General features: G+C 39.1%; 1 protein-coding gene across 1 annotated transcript in view; it reads right to left on the bottom strand.

The window, feature by feature from the left end:
- The window catches only part of NOL11 (nucleolar protein 11), a 38,757-nt gene extending 35,661 nt beyond the window's left edge, over positions 1-3,096 (bottom strand). Inside the window, exon 1 of the mRNA XM_001370366.5 lies at positions 2,925-3,096. Coding sequence (XP_001370403.2) covers positions 2,925-3,065 — 141 coding nt within the window. The 5' untranslated portion in view covers positions 3,066-3,096. The remainder of the gene's footprint in view (positions 1-2,924) is intronic.
- Positions 3,097-15,119: the final 12,023 nt, after the last annotated feature.

Raw genomic sequence — 15,119 nt, 5'->3', positions numbered from 1 at the left:
AGACTATCCCTGATAGCTGTTGTTCTATACCTACCTTTTTTCTTTCCGTTTTAAACTCCTTGACAAAGTCATTTATGATCAGTACTCCCAATTCTCTTCTCAGTGGCTTCCAATATCACCACTCACCTGAAATTGTTCCCTTCAAAGATTCTGATGAATTCTAATTGTTAAACCTTTTCACAGTCCTCATCTTTCTAGACTTATCAGTAGCCTTTGAAACTGTTCATCCCCTTCTCCTCTATATTCTCTTAAGTTTTTATGACTACTCTTTCCTATTTCTCCTCCTGCTGTGTCTTAATCTCTTTTGCTGGATCTTTCTCAAACTCCCCCAAACAAAGCTCTATCCTGAGCCCTTCCCCCCATATACTGCTTCATTTGATAATCTCATAAATTTCTGTGGGTTAAATGATCATTTCTATGTAGATTATCAGATCTATTTATCCAGCCCTAACCTCTAGTCTAGTTTCACCAACTGTCTACTGAACATCTCAAACTAGATCTCCCATAGATCTCACACACTCAATTACCAAATCTTCCCTTCTTCCTATTTACATTCTTCCCTATTATGAGTGTCATCCTCATCTCACTTATGTCTACCCATAAATGAACTGTTGCCATATTTCTACCTTCGTAACAACTCTCATATATGTCCCCTTATTTCCATTCACATAGTCTTAGTGGAAGTCTTACCATCTTATGCCTAAAGTACTCAAAGAGCTTTTAGATAGGTCTCTTTGCCTCACGTTTCTCCCCACTCAGGTACCAAGATAATTTTCCTAATGCACTGGACTGTCACTCACTCAAAAAAACATGAGTAGTTCCCTATCACCTTCAGGCTCAAATATAAAATCTTGTTTGGCTTTCAAAGCCCTTTACAATCTGGGCCCTCTCCTACCTTTCCTTCACATATTGTACCTTAGAATAAAGACAATTGACTATCTACTGATTCTGTTCCTTTTCACAAACTTTCTCCCATTCCTCTATTGCTTTCCTTCCTCACCTTCCCTTCCTGGGTTCCTTCAAGGCTTAGCTCAAATCCTATCTTTTGGAAAGGGTCTTTGTCTTCCTTACTAAAACTCCATCCTGCAACTGTAAATGTCTCCTCTCTGAAATTACCTTCTATTCACACATATACACACCTTGTATGTACATAGTTATTTACAGATTGAAGTTCCCCTCCCTGAATTTGAGTTTCCTGAGAGCCTGTTTTCTGTCAACCTTTGTATCCCCATACATTCTTAGCACAGTACCTGGCAGAGAACAAGGACTTAATAAATGCTTGTTGAATCACTGATTTTTCTTCTGTTGTAAAAACTTGGATCTAGACCCCAAATTCTTATCCAACCACTAATAAGCCAAAGACCATCATTTGACTTTGAATCTGCTCATCCTGCAAGAAGAGTGAGTTTGTTCAACATAATTAAAGCAAAACAAACCCATGTTCTGGCCACCTCTGAAAATGTATGTTAAATTTTGCACTCTAAAAAAGTCAACAAGTCTTTATTAAAGTGCTATCAAACATGGAAATAGGTTCTGATCAAGGACACAAGTAATACCCAATGAAATTGCACATGGGCTGCAGGGAGGGTGGGTGGAGGGAAGGGAGGGAAATAAAATGATTAATGCCATCAAGGTGCTGGGCATCATGCTAATCACTGGGGATACAAAGAAAGGCAAAAACAGTCCCTGCCACTGAGGAGATCACAATTTAGTGAGGAAAACAATTGTACAAACAAGATATATACACTGTAAAATGGAGAGAATCTCAGAGGGAAGGCACCAGCATCAAAAGAGATGGAAGAGGTCTAGAGATAGGAGGTCCTGGGTTCAAATTTGTTATGAAGACATTTCCTAACCATGTGATCCTGGGCAAGTTGCTTAACCTCATTTGCCTACCTCTTAACACTCTTTTGCCTTGGAACCAATATGGATTGTAAGCCAGTAGTTAAGGGTGGTTTTTTTAAAATATAAAAATAAAAGGGAGAGAAGGGAAATATTGGAAAAAGAAGGGAAGGGAGGAAAGGAATAAGTGTTTATTAAATCCTTAATGTGTGCTAGACATTATGCTATGCACTTAATAAAAATTCTCATTTGATTAAAGAGAATGATAAGATCAAAGGCAAGCTTAATAATAACTGATAGAGGATTCTGATCCAACCAAGTAGCTGTTAGAAGAGAGATTTGCATCCTTCCTGCCTCTGGACAGAGGAAATGGGTTTGGGGATGAGGGAAGGAGTCATACAGCCAAATCTTAACTATGCCCAGTGGTTTTCTGAGTTCCTAGTATTTAAGTGTTTCAATAGATCAGTGTTGCCTTAGAAGGCTTACTGGCACACCGTAAATGCTTTAAAAGATTCTGTTAACATAGTACAGTGCCTAGCACATAGTAAGCGCTTTAATGGTTTTATTGACTTAGCACAGTGCCCGGCACACGGTAAATATTTTAATATAATCTTACTGGCATAGCACAGGGCCTGATACATAAAAATGCTTTAACAGATTTTTAGTGACAAAGCAGAGTGGTGGATCCTTGTTGACTTAGCACATTGCCTAGCGCACAGTAATCGCTTAATAAATGTTTGTTTACTAACACTAGGTTGCTTTAGCCCGACTCCCGTGAGACTGGTTCGACTCGGCCACTGGAGACCCAGGGTAGGAAAGGGTCAGTGGGACAGAGCGCTAACAAGGGCGACGGAAGCGTGGAGCCCGCGTGGAGCCGGCCAGCGTAGAGACCCGGCCGCTGACAAGGGCAGGCCGGCGCCACCGCTCCGGTTGCAAGATGGGGACGCGCTGTGGATAAGTGGGAATCGTAGCCAGGTCCCTAGACTCTCGGCCCACCCCAAACCCTTCTTTCCTAGAGGTCCCAGGATCCCAAATGGCCTCGCAGCCGCTCCGCCCCTTCGCCCGCAACGAGTCTCATTCACCTTGTAGAGGATGACCGTTCTGCCGCGATCAGTGACCAGGAACAGGTCCCCTTTGAGTCCTTGTTCGACACCCAGCAGGCCATCGAGGCCAGCACCCGGCACGAGACCACTCAGCGTAAAATCCTCCTCCAGGGCCGCCATTTTAGAGGAAACTGACTTTGCTCCCGTTTCCTTCTCGCGAGAGTTGACGGAGAAGCCAATGGGGTGGGCCCGATGGTGAATAGCGCGACCCCTAGTGATTGGGGGGAAAGGTTTCTTTTACTCTGGGGCTTGGTGCTTTTGGGCCTGGAGAGATTCTAGAGTTATGTGTAGAATTCTGATTCAGCCCCCTTATCCTCTTTTTCCCCTTTAGGAAAAGCACAGTCTAATAGAGTAGATAGGTGCTGCTTTTAACCTCAGGGAGTTTGGGGTTCTGGACTTGGAGTCAGGAAGACTCAAGTTCAAATATAGCCACAGACTCTTGACTAACTCTGTGACCCTGGGCAAGTCACTTAACCTTTGTTTGCTTTACTTTCCTCATCTTTAAAAACTGTGATAATACCTGTAATACCACTACTGGGTCTGAATACCAAAGAGGTCAATAAAAAAAAGGGGAAAGAACCTACTTGCACAAAACATTTTTTAGCAGCTCTTTTTGTGGTGGAAAAGAATGGGAAATAGAAGGGATGTCCATCCACTGGGGAATGGCTAAACAAATTGTGGTATATTTTGGTGATGGAATACTATTGTGCTATAAGGAATGATGAACAGGATGATTTCAGAAAAAGTGGGAAAGATCTACATGAACTAATGCAGAGTGAAATAAGCAGAGCCGGGAGAATGTTGTACACAGTTAACAGCAATATTGCATGATGATTAAATGTGAAAGAATTAGTTACTTTCAGCAATATGATCTGAGACAATTCAGAAGGACTTGAAAAAGAAGGCTATCCACCTCCAGAGAAAGAACTGTTGGAGTCAGATGCAGATCAAAGCTATACTATTTTTAACATTAGTTTATTTACAGTTTTATTTTGGGGTTTTGGTTTTCTATGATTGTTCTCTTACAACAATGACCAATATGGAAGTTATGTTTTGCATGATAATACACATATCAAATTGCTTACCATCTTTGAGAGAGGGGAGGGGAGGGAGGAAGACAATTTGGATCTTATAATTTTAGAAAACATGTTGAAAATTGTGATAACATGTAATTAGGAAATAAAATATTTTTGAGTTTTAAAAAAGAGATAATAATATCTACCACCTAGGATGGTTGTGAAGATCAATTGAAATAATACTTGTAGAGGGCAGCTAGGTGGCTCAGCAGATTGAGAGCCTGGCCTAGAGATGGGAAGTCCTAGGTTCAAATCTGATCTCAGACCACCCATTGCCTAGCCCTTACAGATATTCTGCTTTGGAACAGAAAATCAGTATTTATTCTAACATGAAAGGTAAGGGTTAAAGATAAAGAAAGAATAATTTTAAAGCACTTGTCACAATGCCCAATGTTATATGATGATGATTTTATCTGTTCCTCAATTTTCTTCACCTGAAAAATGTGGGCAAAAATAATACCTATCTACTGGGGGACTCAACTCAGATAATATTTGTAAAGTGCCTGTCATATAGTAGATATTTATAAATGTTAGTAATTATTATTATTATTTCATCTGTGTCTCACTTTCCTCATCTGTATACTGAGGCATGTGACAAGGAAATCACTTTAAAAGACTGATATATATTAATTTAAGGTCGCCAAGGAATTCAGCTATGTAATTCCTAAATGAAAACTCAAATCAGCAGTCAACCTTTTATGGAGTTTAATTACAAACAGGATGAAGAAAGGTATTAGAGATAGAGAGAGAGAGGGAGAGAGAAAGGGGAGAAAAGGGAATAGGGCTTAAATACCCCTTCTGTTTAGGCTGGGCCAAAAGGCCCAAGCCTTTAGATAGCTGGGGCAAAGAAAGGAGATCAGTCCCTATTACTGACGTGACCAAAATGGAGAAACAGTCTCAGGGGCCTCCACCTCCAGCTTCCTTCAGAGCCAACTCTCAAAGCACCACCTCTCAGACCAAAAACCTCTCCAACCAACCACCCCTAGTCCTCAGACCCTGCTATCTTTAAGGAAACCATCCAAGTTTCCTCCCCTCAGTTCTCACATCTACCAATCACTGTCCATGTCTTCCCTGTGCCAATGGTGGCTCTACCTTAACCCAGGACCACCCAGAGGTCTATGGCTTTGCACATGTCTGTTGAAGGTCATATTCTCAAATAATTAAATCTTGATCCTTTGCTGCAGCCCTTCCTAAATCCTGTTACCCTGAGTAGGGTGGAGATTGGAATAATTAAATTTTGATCTATGCTGCAGCCCTTTCCATTGTTCAGCTAAAAGGTTTCTGTCCTAAAGTAATCTTAAGAAGGGAGGAGGAGGAACCTCCCATGCCAATGGGGTTCACATTCCAATAGAGTTCCCACTATCAGTAAGAAATTTTCCAAGTATGAAATTTCCCAATGGTGAAATTTCCAACATTTATAAGTCTAAGAAATTTTAAGGTTTACAGGCATAGTTACTCCCTTACTTACCTATATCAGAGAGGGTTGTTGGGAGGCTTATAGGGAATAATGCATATAAAAGCAATTTGTCAATTTTAAAATCAGTCCATTAATTGAGAATTTAAGTGGTTATGATATGCTAAGTGCTGCTCTCAAGAAGCTCACATTCTAATGGGGGAGACAGCATGTAAATGCCTATGTACTTACAAGTTATATACTATCTAAAGGGTCCTTGTTGTTCCTCCTATCCTCCTGTCCTCCTATCAGAGGGTCCTTGTTGTTCAGTCCTGTCCAACTCTTCACAATCCCATTTGGAGTTTTCTTGGTAAAGATATTGTAGTGGTCTGCCATGCCCACCATTTACAGATGAGGAAACTGAGGCAAACCAGGTTAGGTGACTTACCCAGGATCATGCAGATATTATGTGTCTGAGGCCAAATATGAACTCAGGAAGATGACCTTCCAAATAGGAGGGTAAATTATGTAATGGCTTGAATAATGTGGACCAGGATTGTACCTTCTAAAGAGTAGTGTTAAGTGTAGTTAGTTATTAAGGGGCTCCCTTGACCTCGATGAACTATGGTTAGAAAAGGCCTTATGAGATCTCTGAAAACTTCTACACTTGGAGACTTTTAAACTAATCAGATGTTAATCACACCTGGGCTTTTTAATTTAACAAGATCTAATCAAAGGTTGGGGTGTATGGGGTGCTCAGGGAGGGGTAGTATCTCTGGTATGGAGGGCTTGTCGTGCCCTCCTAGGGCAGCTCTCCAACCTCTGGCCCTCACCTGACACCCAGCTCTCACTTGTGGCTCCCAGTAGCTGCTAGCATGCAGCAGCGGCCACACCCCGGGCAATGGCTTCGACAGGCCGGCTAAACCTTGTGAGGGTAGCCATCGGGTCGTAGACCTTTGCTCACCCAGCATGTGAAGACTGCTTCGGCCCAACAGATGGAAGAAACCAATAAGAAGTTTCAACGGCTGAGATGGTGACGCAGCAAAGCACTGTGGAGTGCTTAGGGTGTGTTGGAGCACAAAAGACAACACGGCCATCCAATGCAGTTGAGGAAGTCTCCAGGTGTAACGATTTTTTGTTCCAATGGACCCAGGCTTCCAACGCCGAGAGAGTGGGACTGTCTCTGTGCAATGACTTTTCCACTTTAATCTCCTTCACACACAAGTGTCTTTGTGCACACTCATCTACATCACAGATGAAAGCGCACAAAGACAATCGTCATCCTCGGTTACAGAGAGACTACTACCAATGAAAGGTTAGTCACTCCTCCCAGTTAAAGTATATTTAAACCCTTCCTTTTCTGCCCCTCTTTGGGGATCTTACATTTTGGATCTGTGTGATGACCTTGGAATTGTACTCCCTCTCTTTTTTAGTAGAGTGAGTACCTGACTTTTTGATGGAGGGTTTGCTAAAAGGTCTCTGAGCAATTAATTGTAGGTTCACTCCTTCAGGTCCTTCTGAAAGGACACTGCCATATTTTCAAAATATGGACTGTATACTTGGAAGTACTTGGATACCAAATTGGACTTCTAACACTGCTTTCTGTAGTGGGGCTCCTTTGATCATGACAATCACCTTTTGTAACTAACTCTAGATTTCTCTGGCCTTAAGACTGAGGGCCTTCAGTGGGAGGTCTCTTTTTCAATGGTTCCTTGAAACAACTAAGCAGGAAGTTGAATCTAAACTCTCCTCCCTTTAAGAAAATATCCAACAATTGAAATTATGGACTATATTTGGCCACTTGACAGTTCTCAAACAGATAAGCTGCTGGCTATATATCTTGTACCTTTGTCTTTCTTTTTGGAGAGCAATTTGTATTGGTATATGTGTGTGTGAGAGAGACAGACAGACAGACAGACAGACAGCATGGCCACTGGAGACAATGAGACCCAAAATTAGAATAATGTCAATATAGAAAAATGCAGAACCACTAAAATGGTCAGAAAAGGATAAGATACAAGTTCTTAACATTCAACCACCACACAGAATCAAGTGCTAAAAACCACACAGTGTCTCTGGAAGAATATACCACCAAAGATGATTCTCCAAAGAGTAACAGAACTTGGAGGTCTTATACACCTTTTGGGGGAACAAAGGGCTGGGAAATATGATTGATTAGCTCTACAATGGATACATGGAAAGGAAGAGCCAAGGATTTTATTGACAGGAAGAGGCTGATGCTTTACTCTAGCTACAAAAAGATGTTTCCAGCCAGGGGCTGGACTACCAGAGAGGGGTCTCTGATTAATTTAGATAAACTTCTAAGACAAAAAGGATACCTAAGACTTGATCTCTTACTAATCTTATCTAAACTGGGATCATTAAATACCTCAAAGTCTATTGTTTAGTGAGAGGTAAAGTCAGATCAGTCAGGACAAGTTCCTAAAAGATAGGGGACAAACTTGGGGTTAAAAAAAAAACAAAAAAACACATTTAACAATTGCAGTATTTTTTTTACAATTAAAAATTTATTTAAAAAAATATTTTCCATGTTTCCATGATTCATTTTCTTTCCCTCCTCTCTTCCCTCCCCCTCCCAGATCTGACAACCAATTCTAATGGGTTGTACAAATGTTATTACTTGATACCTACTTTCATATTATTCATTTTAATAGCAATATGTTTGTGTAGTAGTGCTACACAAGACTAGTAACTGAAAAACTTCTCTAGTATGAGATTTTTCAACGTTGCCATTAGAACATCTAGATTTTAGTTAAATTTAAATGTCCTTTTAAGTGAAGTGCATAGGGCAAATTAAAACCTAATATCAGATTGCCACTTTTGGCAGTAGATTAACTGGAAATAGTTGACCCCGTAATATGAAATACTTTGGATAAATGATGCTCATAAAAAAATAAATTTTCAACTATGTTCCAAGCATAAGCTGATCAGGCCCTCCTGGAGAAGAAGATGAAAAGGACTTATAGAATCCCTCAATATACTCCAGGGGTATGTGAGAGAATCGAGTGTTCCAAAAGAGAATAGAAGTTTAATGGAGGAAAAAAAGCTTTCCAAGGAAAAAGAGAGATAAAGCCTAGGTAATTGGTGTTAAGTGACTAGCAACTTGCCTAAGGACACACAGGAACTAAGTATCCAAGTTCTGATTTGAACCTAGGACTTCCCATTTCCTGAACTGGCCCTCTAGCCACTGAGCCACCTAGCTGTATATTACTTTGCTGTAAATATTACTTTACAAAAGTTATCTGACATTGTTAAATGGAACTGGAATGCTAGTCACTAGGATCCTAAAATGAGAGGAACACAGGTGGTAGAGACTAGAATAAATAGTAGGAAAAAAAAGACACCCTAACTCTCCTGGTAGGGGACCTGAGAACACTGGAGTTTCAGAAGAAAGTTTCAGAAGAAATGCAACAGGCTTGGCTTTTAGAGAGTGGAAACAAAACAGTGGTGTGCCTGTAAATATTTAACAACCAGCTCTCCAAAACCAAACTTCACCCAGGATACATTTAAAAATTTAATATGTAATTATTAACATTTTCTCTTTCCTTTAAGTCTGGACAATAAACAAAACAATACATCAAAACCTAGTTTGTAGGGGGCAACTGGGTAGTTCAGTGGATTGAGAGTCAGGCCTAGAGATGGGAGGTCCTAGGTTCAAATCTCGCCTCAGACACTTCCCAGCTGGTGACCCTGGGCAAGTCACTTAACCCCCATTGCCTAACCCTTACCACTCTTCTACCTGGAGCCAATACACAGTATTGACTCCAAGATGGAAGGTAAGGGTTTAAAAACAAAAACCTAGTTTGTAGCCTTTGCTAATTTCCAATGTGTAAATATTTACTCTAAACACTTAACAATTGGCTCTCTAGACACCACTGGCCCAGAAACTATAGGTTATAAATAAAAGCCAAGTGTTAGCTAACTCTCCAGATGAGTTATTATCTCTCTCTTATTTAAAGATACAATAACAAGATCCAGATCTCTGAATAAAGCAAGGGTTGCTGACGTTAGAAATGTACTATTATTTAAAAGACTGGCATGAGGCAGAGGGAACAGACATTTTCTTCTCCACTTCAGATAGCAAAGGATAGAAGTTGCAGAGAAGCAGTTGTAAGGCCCTATGTAAAGAAAAAATTCCTGCTAATTAGAGCAGTCCACAAGTGAAATGTACTGACCCTGAAACTAAAATGGATTCCAACTAACTGGAAATCATCAAACAAAAGTTGGATGAGCCCTCATCTTCAATGATAATGATAAGCATCTTCAATGGACTGTATATTAATTGTGCTAAAGCATGGTCTTTCTTACTTGTATACTATATGGTGCTCAGTTTTGCCACTGTCAGAAGTTAACTGTTGATGTAATAATGTGGAACACTTTAAAATTATGGTAATATCTAAATATCTATACTCATAAAAGGCATATATCTAAAAAAAATTCATACTACCTGTTTCTCTCACTATGCCTATATTATTCAATTCCACATAGAAGCAAACTATCCCTAAGATCCTAATCCTACCCCATCTATTGCCTTGCTTCTACTAGGCCCTCTGGGATTCCTTCTATTCCATAATGAATAAAATTCTTTTCAATCTAAGATTATCTCATACTTTATCTACTAATCTTTACTGAGATTGGACTCTTCCCAGAAAATATTAAAACTAACTATCCTCTACCACTGGCTGTGCTTTTCATATTTTCTTTGGTCCTGGTTACTCTTTGCTCTGCTATGCCATTTCCACACAATTTATCACCATCACTCAGCAGCTTCTTTTTTTGAAGTTCTTCACTCAATATAGATCATGGGGACTTATATTTTAGTCCCCAGGTCATTCTCCCCACTTTCTCAAGGAGTTCAGAACCTCTCAAGGAGATGGTTGACTATCTTCATCTCCTCCTGTCCTTCCTTATATTCTAGATGATTTCAACATTCTAACTGAGGTTCTCTCTAACTTCCTAACCTTTTAATTCCTTAGTTGCCTTAAATACCAAGACTCTCTCCTTTACCTTGACCACACTTAGGGATGGTCACACACTGGATCTTACCATTACCCACGAGTACTCGGCTTCCTTAATCAAAACCTGCTCATTAGGGTCAAATTCACATAGAAATGGAACCCTAGGGGTGTTATTCAGAAAACCACAAGTTTTAACATGTAACTGGGAAAAAATATAATATTACTGAACTTAAAGAAAACCACAAATTAAATTGCATGTTGTCTTTGTATTTATTTTGGTATACATTTCCCAGTTATATTTTAGCCTGGTTTAAGGTACGCTCTGTCCAGAGTTTTGCAGGATTCAGGTTGTGTGTTTAATACCTAACAGACAATAAACCCTTAGCATTCTATATCTTCTAATGTCTCACCTCTTCCAACCCTATTGTTCACCATCATTGAAACTTCCAATCATTCCATCCCTCTGTTTTCTTAGGCCATTACCTGTTTATGAGCTGATTTAACTTTTTTTTTCTTTCTAATCCCAATCTGCCCCCCCCCCTTAAAAAAAAAACCCTTACCTTCTGTCTTAGAATTAATACTGTGTATCAGTTCCAAGACAAAAGAGTGGTAAGAACTAGGCAATGAAGGGTTAAGTGACTTGTCTAGGGTTACACAGCTAGGAAGTGTCTGAGGCCAAATTTGAACCCACAACTTCCCATCTCTAGGTTTGGCTCTCAATCCACTGAGCCACTCAGCTGCCCAAACCTATAGCTAATTTAACTCTTTGCAGTCCTCTACTCTTGAGTCCTTATCTTCCTGGTCCTACTACAGCTCAATGGATAGTTTGCCAGGCTTGGAGTAAAGAAAACTCATCTGAATGAAAAAACAAAAACAAATGACTACGGCTCCTATCATTTGCTGACTCAGGAGCCACTAACCACAGCTAGAACTCAGACAACTAGATGATTAGATATATTATAAATTCATGTTTTCCAGCTTTGATTGGGCTTTCACCTTAGTGCAGTCCTTTTATTCTTTCCTATTTGATTCTCTATCTCACTTCCACAAAGGCTATCTCAAACCTTTTCCCTTCTTAAGGCACACATACCTTCCTTTGCTTTTTCAGTCTCACAAGAGGGCTTTATTGGAAAAACTGAGCCATTTAAAATGAGTTTCTTTTTCCCCCTTTTTTTCACCTCAGAACCTCTTGACATCATCCCCCATCCCTAGTCTCCACTCCTTTTCCCTAATTTGTGATAATGAGGTAGCCCTTTTGTTAAGGCCAGTTCTTCTATATGTGTCTTGATCCCATCCTTCTCATCTTTTTTTACTATATTGTAATCTTAATTTTCTACCTTCTTTAACCTTCAGCTTCTCCTTAGTTACTAGTTCCTTTCCTATTGCTTGAAATCCTTTCCATGCCTCCTCTGTTTTTAAAAAACCTCCAGTAGACCCTACCATTCCCTCAAATTATTGCCTTTTATTTCTCCTCTTCTCTTCTAAACTCCTCAAAAAAGCTGTCTATGCTTGCAGTTTCCATTTCCTCTCCTTGCACTCTTCAACCCTTTGCAATCTGGCTTTCTACTTCATTGCTTAGTTGATGATACTCTCAGAAGTTATTGATTATCTCTTAATTCCCAAAGCTGATGTTTTGCTTAATCTTTCTCTTTCATCCTATTGTATTTGACAGTTTCCTCTGACCTAGACCTTCTTTTCTTCTTTTTCTATACTTTCTCAGTCACCTTATCAGATCTAATTGGTTTGTTACCTTATTGGGATTGATAAATCTTGCTGTTTCTAATCCTACAACTCTCTCATTTAATCCTTTTGGCCCATCTACTCTAGAGTTCTCTGGGAGGAAGTCATAACTTCCCAGTCTTTTCACCATTAGGATCCTTCTCTGACATCTTAAGGGTGCCTCATTAGCATATCAGGATCCCAGAATCCTTCATCCACTCCATCTTTCTATCCCACTTCAGTTGAACTGATTTTGATACACACCTTGGCCATGCCTCATCCCTTAGACTTAGAGCTGAAGAAAGAAGGAAGGGTCTATTATAACCTCATTTTAGTTCTTAGATAAGTCCCTGCCATGGTCATATCTCTGGAGCCACTCTCCTATGGGAGACTCATTCTGGTAGCATCTCTTCTTTGTTTGAATCATTTCTTTTTCATTTGGACTGAGATTTGGAAGCTTGCCCTGAACCTTGTGTCCAGTTATCCTCCTTTACATCACCTCATAATTAGGACCAGTGGGGGACACCCCTTCTTTCTTATATAGCTGCCACCTTAATTCATAGCATTATCATCTCTTGCCAAAATTATTGCTACCCACCGTTCTACCCAATTGGTCTCCTTGACTCCAGTGTTTTCTCACCATCCATTATGGATAATGGCTCCAAAGTGATTTTCCTTAAGCATGGACCTGACCATTTCACTTCATCCCTTTACTTGTTTGACTCCAGTGACTAGTTCTTTTTTATTGATGTTCTATTAATTTCCCTTAATTGCAAAATATAAATCATTTTTCACCTTTATGGAAGCTTTTCTTTACAATTTCATTTGTTTGTTTTTAAAAACCCTTATCCAAGGCTTTTATTATATTATATATATATTTATATTATTTTTATTTTTTTAATATTATTATATTGTATATATTATATTATGTAAGTTTGAGCCCATTCTCCCTAGGGACCTTATATATATAAAACAGGTGAATGTGTTCTAGGTTTGGGAGGATTGTTTTTTGTTACAACTGCCCTTGCTATACCTACTTATTATAGATAACATTCTGAAGGGTAATTAAGTCTGACTAATAATCATTGTGAAGCTTGCTAATAATAGGTGTTCATAAACAATATTACCAGAAAACATGGAGTGGAGTGGTAATTAGTCATTTTCTAGGGACTTTGCCCTCCAATTTGATTAGGAGTTGGGGAACTAGCCCCAGATAGGGTGTGAGTTATGTCCTATGTCCAATTTTCTTCCCTTCTTGGATGGAGTACTCATGAAGTTTCCATTTAGGTACATACTTTCCCATATCTGGTGCATCCTTTCTTATTGGGCATTACTGCCCTGATGCTATTGCTACTATCTCCAGTTGGCTATGAGAGAAGAAAGAGAAACTCTCACCTTGTTCCCAAGAAATTTCCTCTCAGGGGGTTGTTTGGAATTCCTTTACCATTAGACTGGCTAACTGCTGGTATATGCAATTCTGAGCTGGTCTGCTATAGGTCCAGAGGTGTGTCTGGTTCTCTCAGTCAATCTCAAAGTATTTTCTTCATAGTTTCTTCTGTCACAAGGCATTTTACTCAATGTTTAAAGTACTGTATTTTTTCTGACATTGACTTGGAGTTGCACATTTTGATCAATTGACTTTGTAGCCTTTATAGGTTCTGGGAGTACTTATCTCAGCTCTCACACAGCTAGTGTCTGAAGATGGATTTGGATTCAGATCTGCCTGACTCCAGGCCAAGCTCTATCCCCACCCATCTAGCTGCCTCTAAATACTTATGTACTTGTTACCCCTTCTAATTAGAGTGTAAGTTCATTATGAAGAAGGATTAGGTTTCATTCATTTCATTTTTATCTTCAGCACCTATCACAGTGCCTAGAACACATTGGGTACCTAATTGTCCATTGATTTCCATAGAACATAGAGATGGCCTAAGATTGATTTAGACCGGAGTTTCTTAATCTGGTGTCTGTGAACTAGTTAAAAAATATTTTGGCTATTGTATTTCAGTATACTTGGTTTCCTTTATAAATGTATGTGTTTCATTTTGTGTATTTAAAAATATCATTCAGATAAGACACAATAGGTTTCTCCAGATTGCCAGATGGGTACGTGACACAGAAGAATGTTAAGAACCTCTGAATTAAAGGTAAAAAACAATTGTGTTTTGGGATATAAACAAGTTGATTCTAAGGAAGTTTCAGAAAGTATTAAAAAAATCTAGATATATGAAGAGGATGATCATAGAAAAATCCAAGATTATAGGTTTTAGTCATATCTCTAAATATTCACACTACTCTGAGTGTTGTAAAAGATAATTTTTTTAAGCTAATGACCTGGACATTAATTCTGAATGCAAATTGTTGGGAGAAAATAATAAATGAGATTTCAGAATGGGACATTTATCAGGCACTGATTATATCACTAGGGAGCTTAAGAGTATAAAATAGATTCCAAGTGTTATTAATAGGCAACTGGCATTGAATATTATTGTGTACAAAGAATCTTTTGAATTAGAGTAAAAATGGGACCAATGACCAGATTTAACTCTGAAACAGTAGAGCCCAATCCCCATCATTCAGGTTAAAGAAGGGGGTGTAAATAATTTACATTTATTTGCCTTTGGAATATGTTTTTATGCTTTATATTTGAATATGATTGTAATCCCATATTTATTCAACAAGTAATATACTATGTTGTAATTAGTTTAGGAGAAGCTAGGAAACTGTTTAGTTTCTCTCTCTTACCTCCTTCCTTGGCCATTTTATTTCTTGGATTGATGCAAAGCACCAGCCTAGGTAGAGCCATTCTGTTTTCTTACTTTACCAAAAGCAAGACTGGTTAAAGAATGTTTGCATTTCAAAATATTCATAGCTGCGCTCTTTGTGGTGGCCAAAAACTGGAAAACGAGGGGATGCCCATCAATTGGGGAATGGCTGAGCAAATTGTGGTATATGTTGGTGATGGAATACTATTGTGCTAAAAGGAATAATAAAGTGGAGGAGTTCC

Source organism: Monodelphis domestica, chromosome 2, assembly GCF_027887165.1.
Source record: "Monodelphis domestica isolate mMonDom1 chromosome 2, mMonDom1.pri, whole genome shotgun sequence".
In the NCBI taxonomy this organism is placed as follows: Eukaryota; Metazoa; Chordata; class Mammalia; order Didelphimorphia; family Didelphidae; genus Monodelphis; species Monodelphis domestica.
This window is presented reverse-complemented; position numbering and strand designations above follow the sequence as displayed.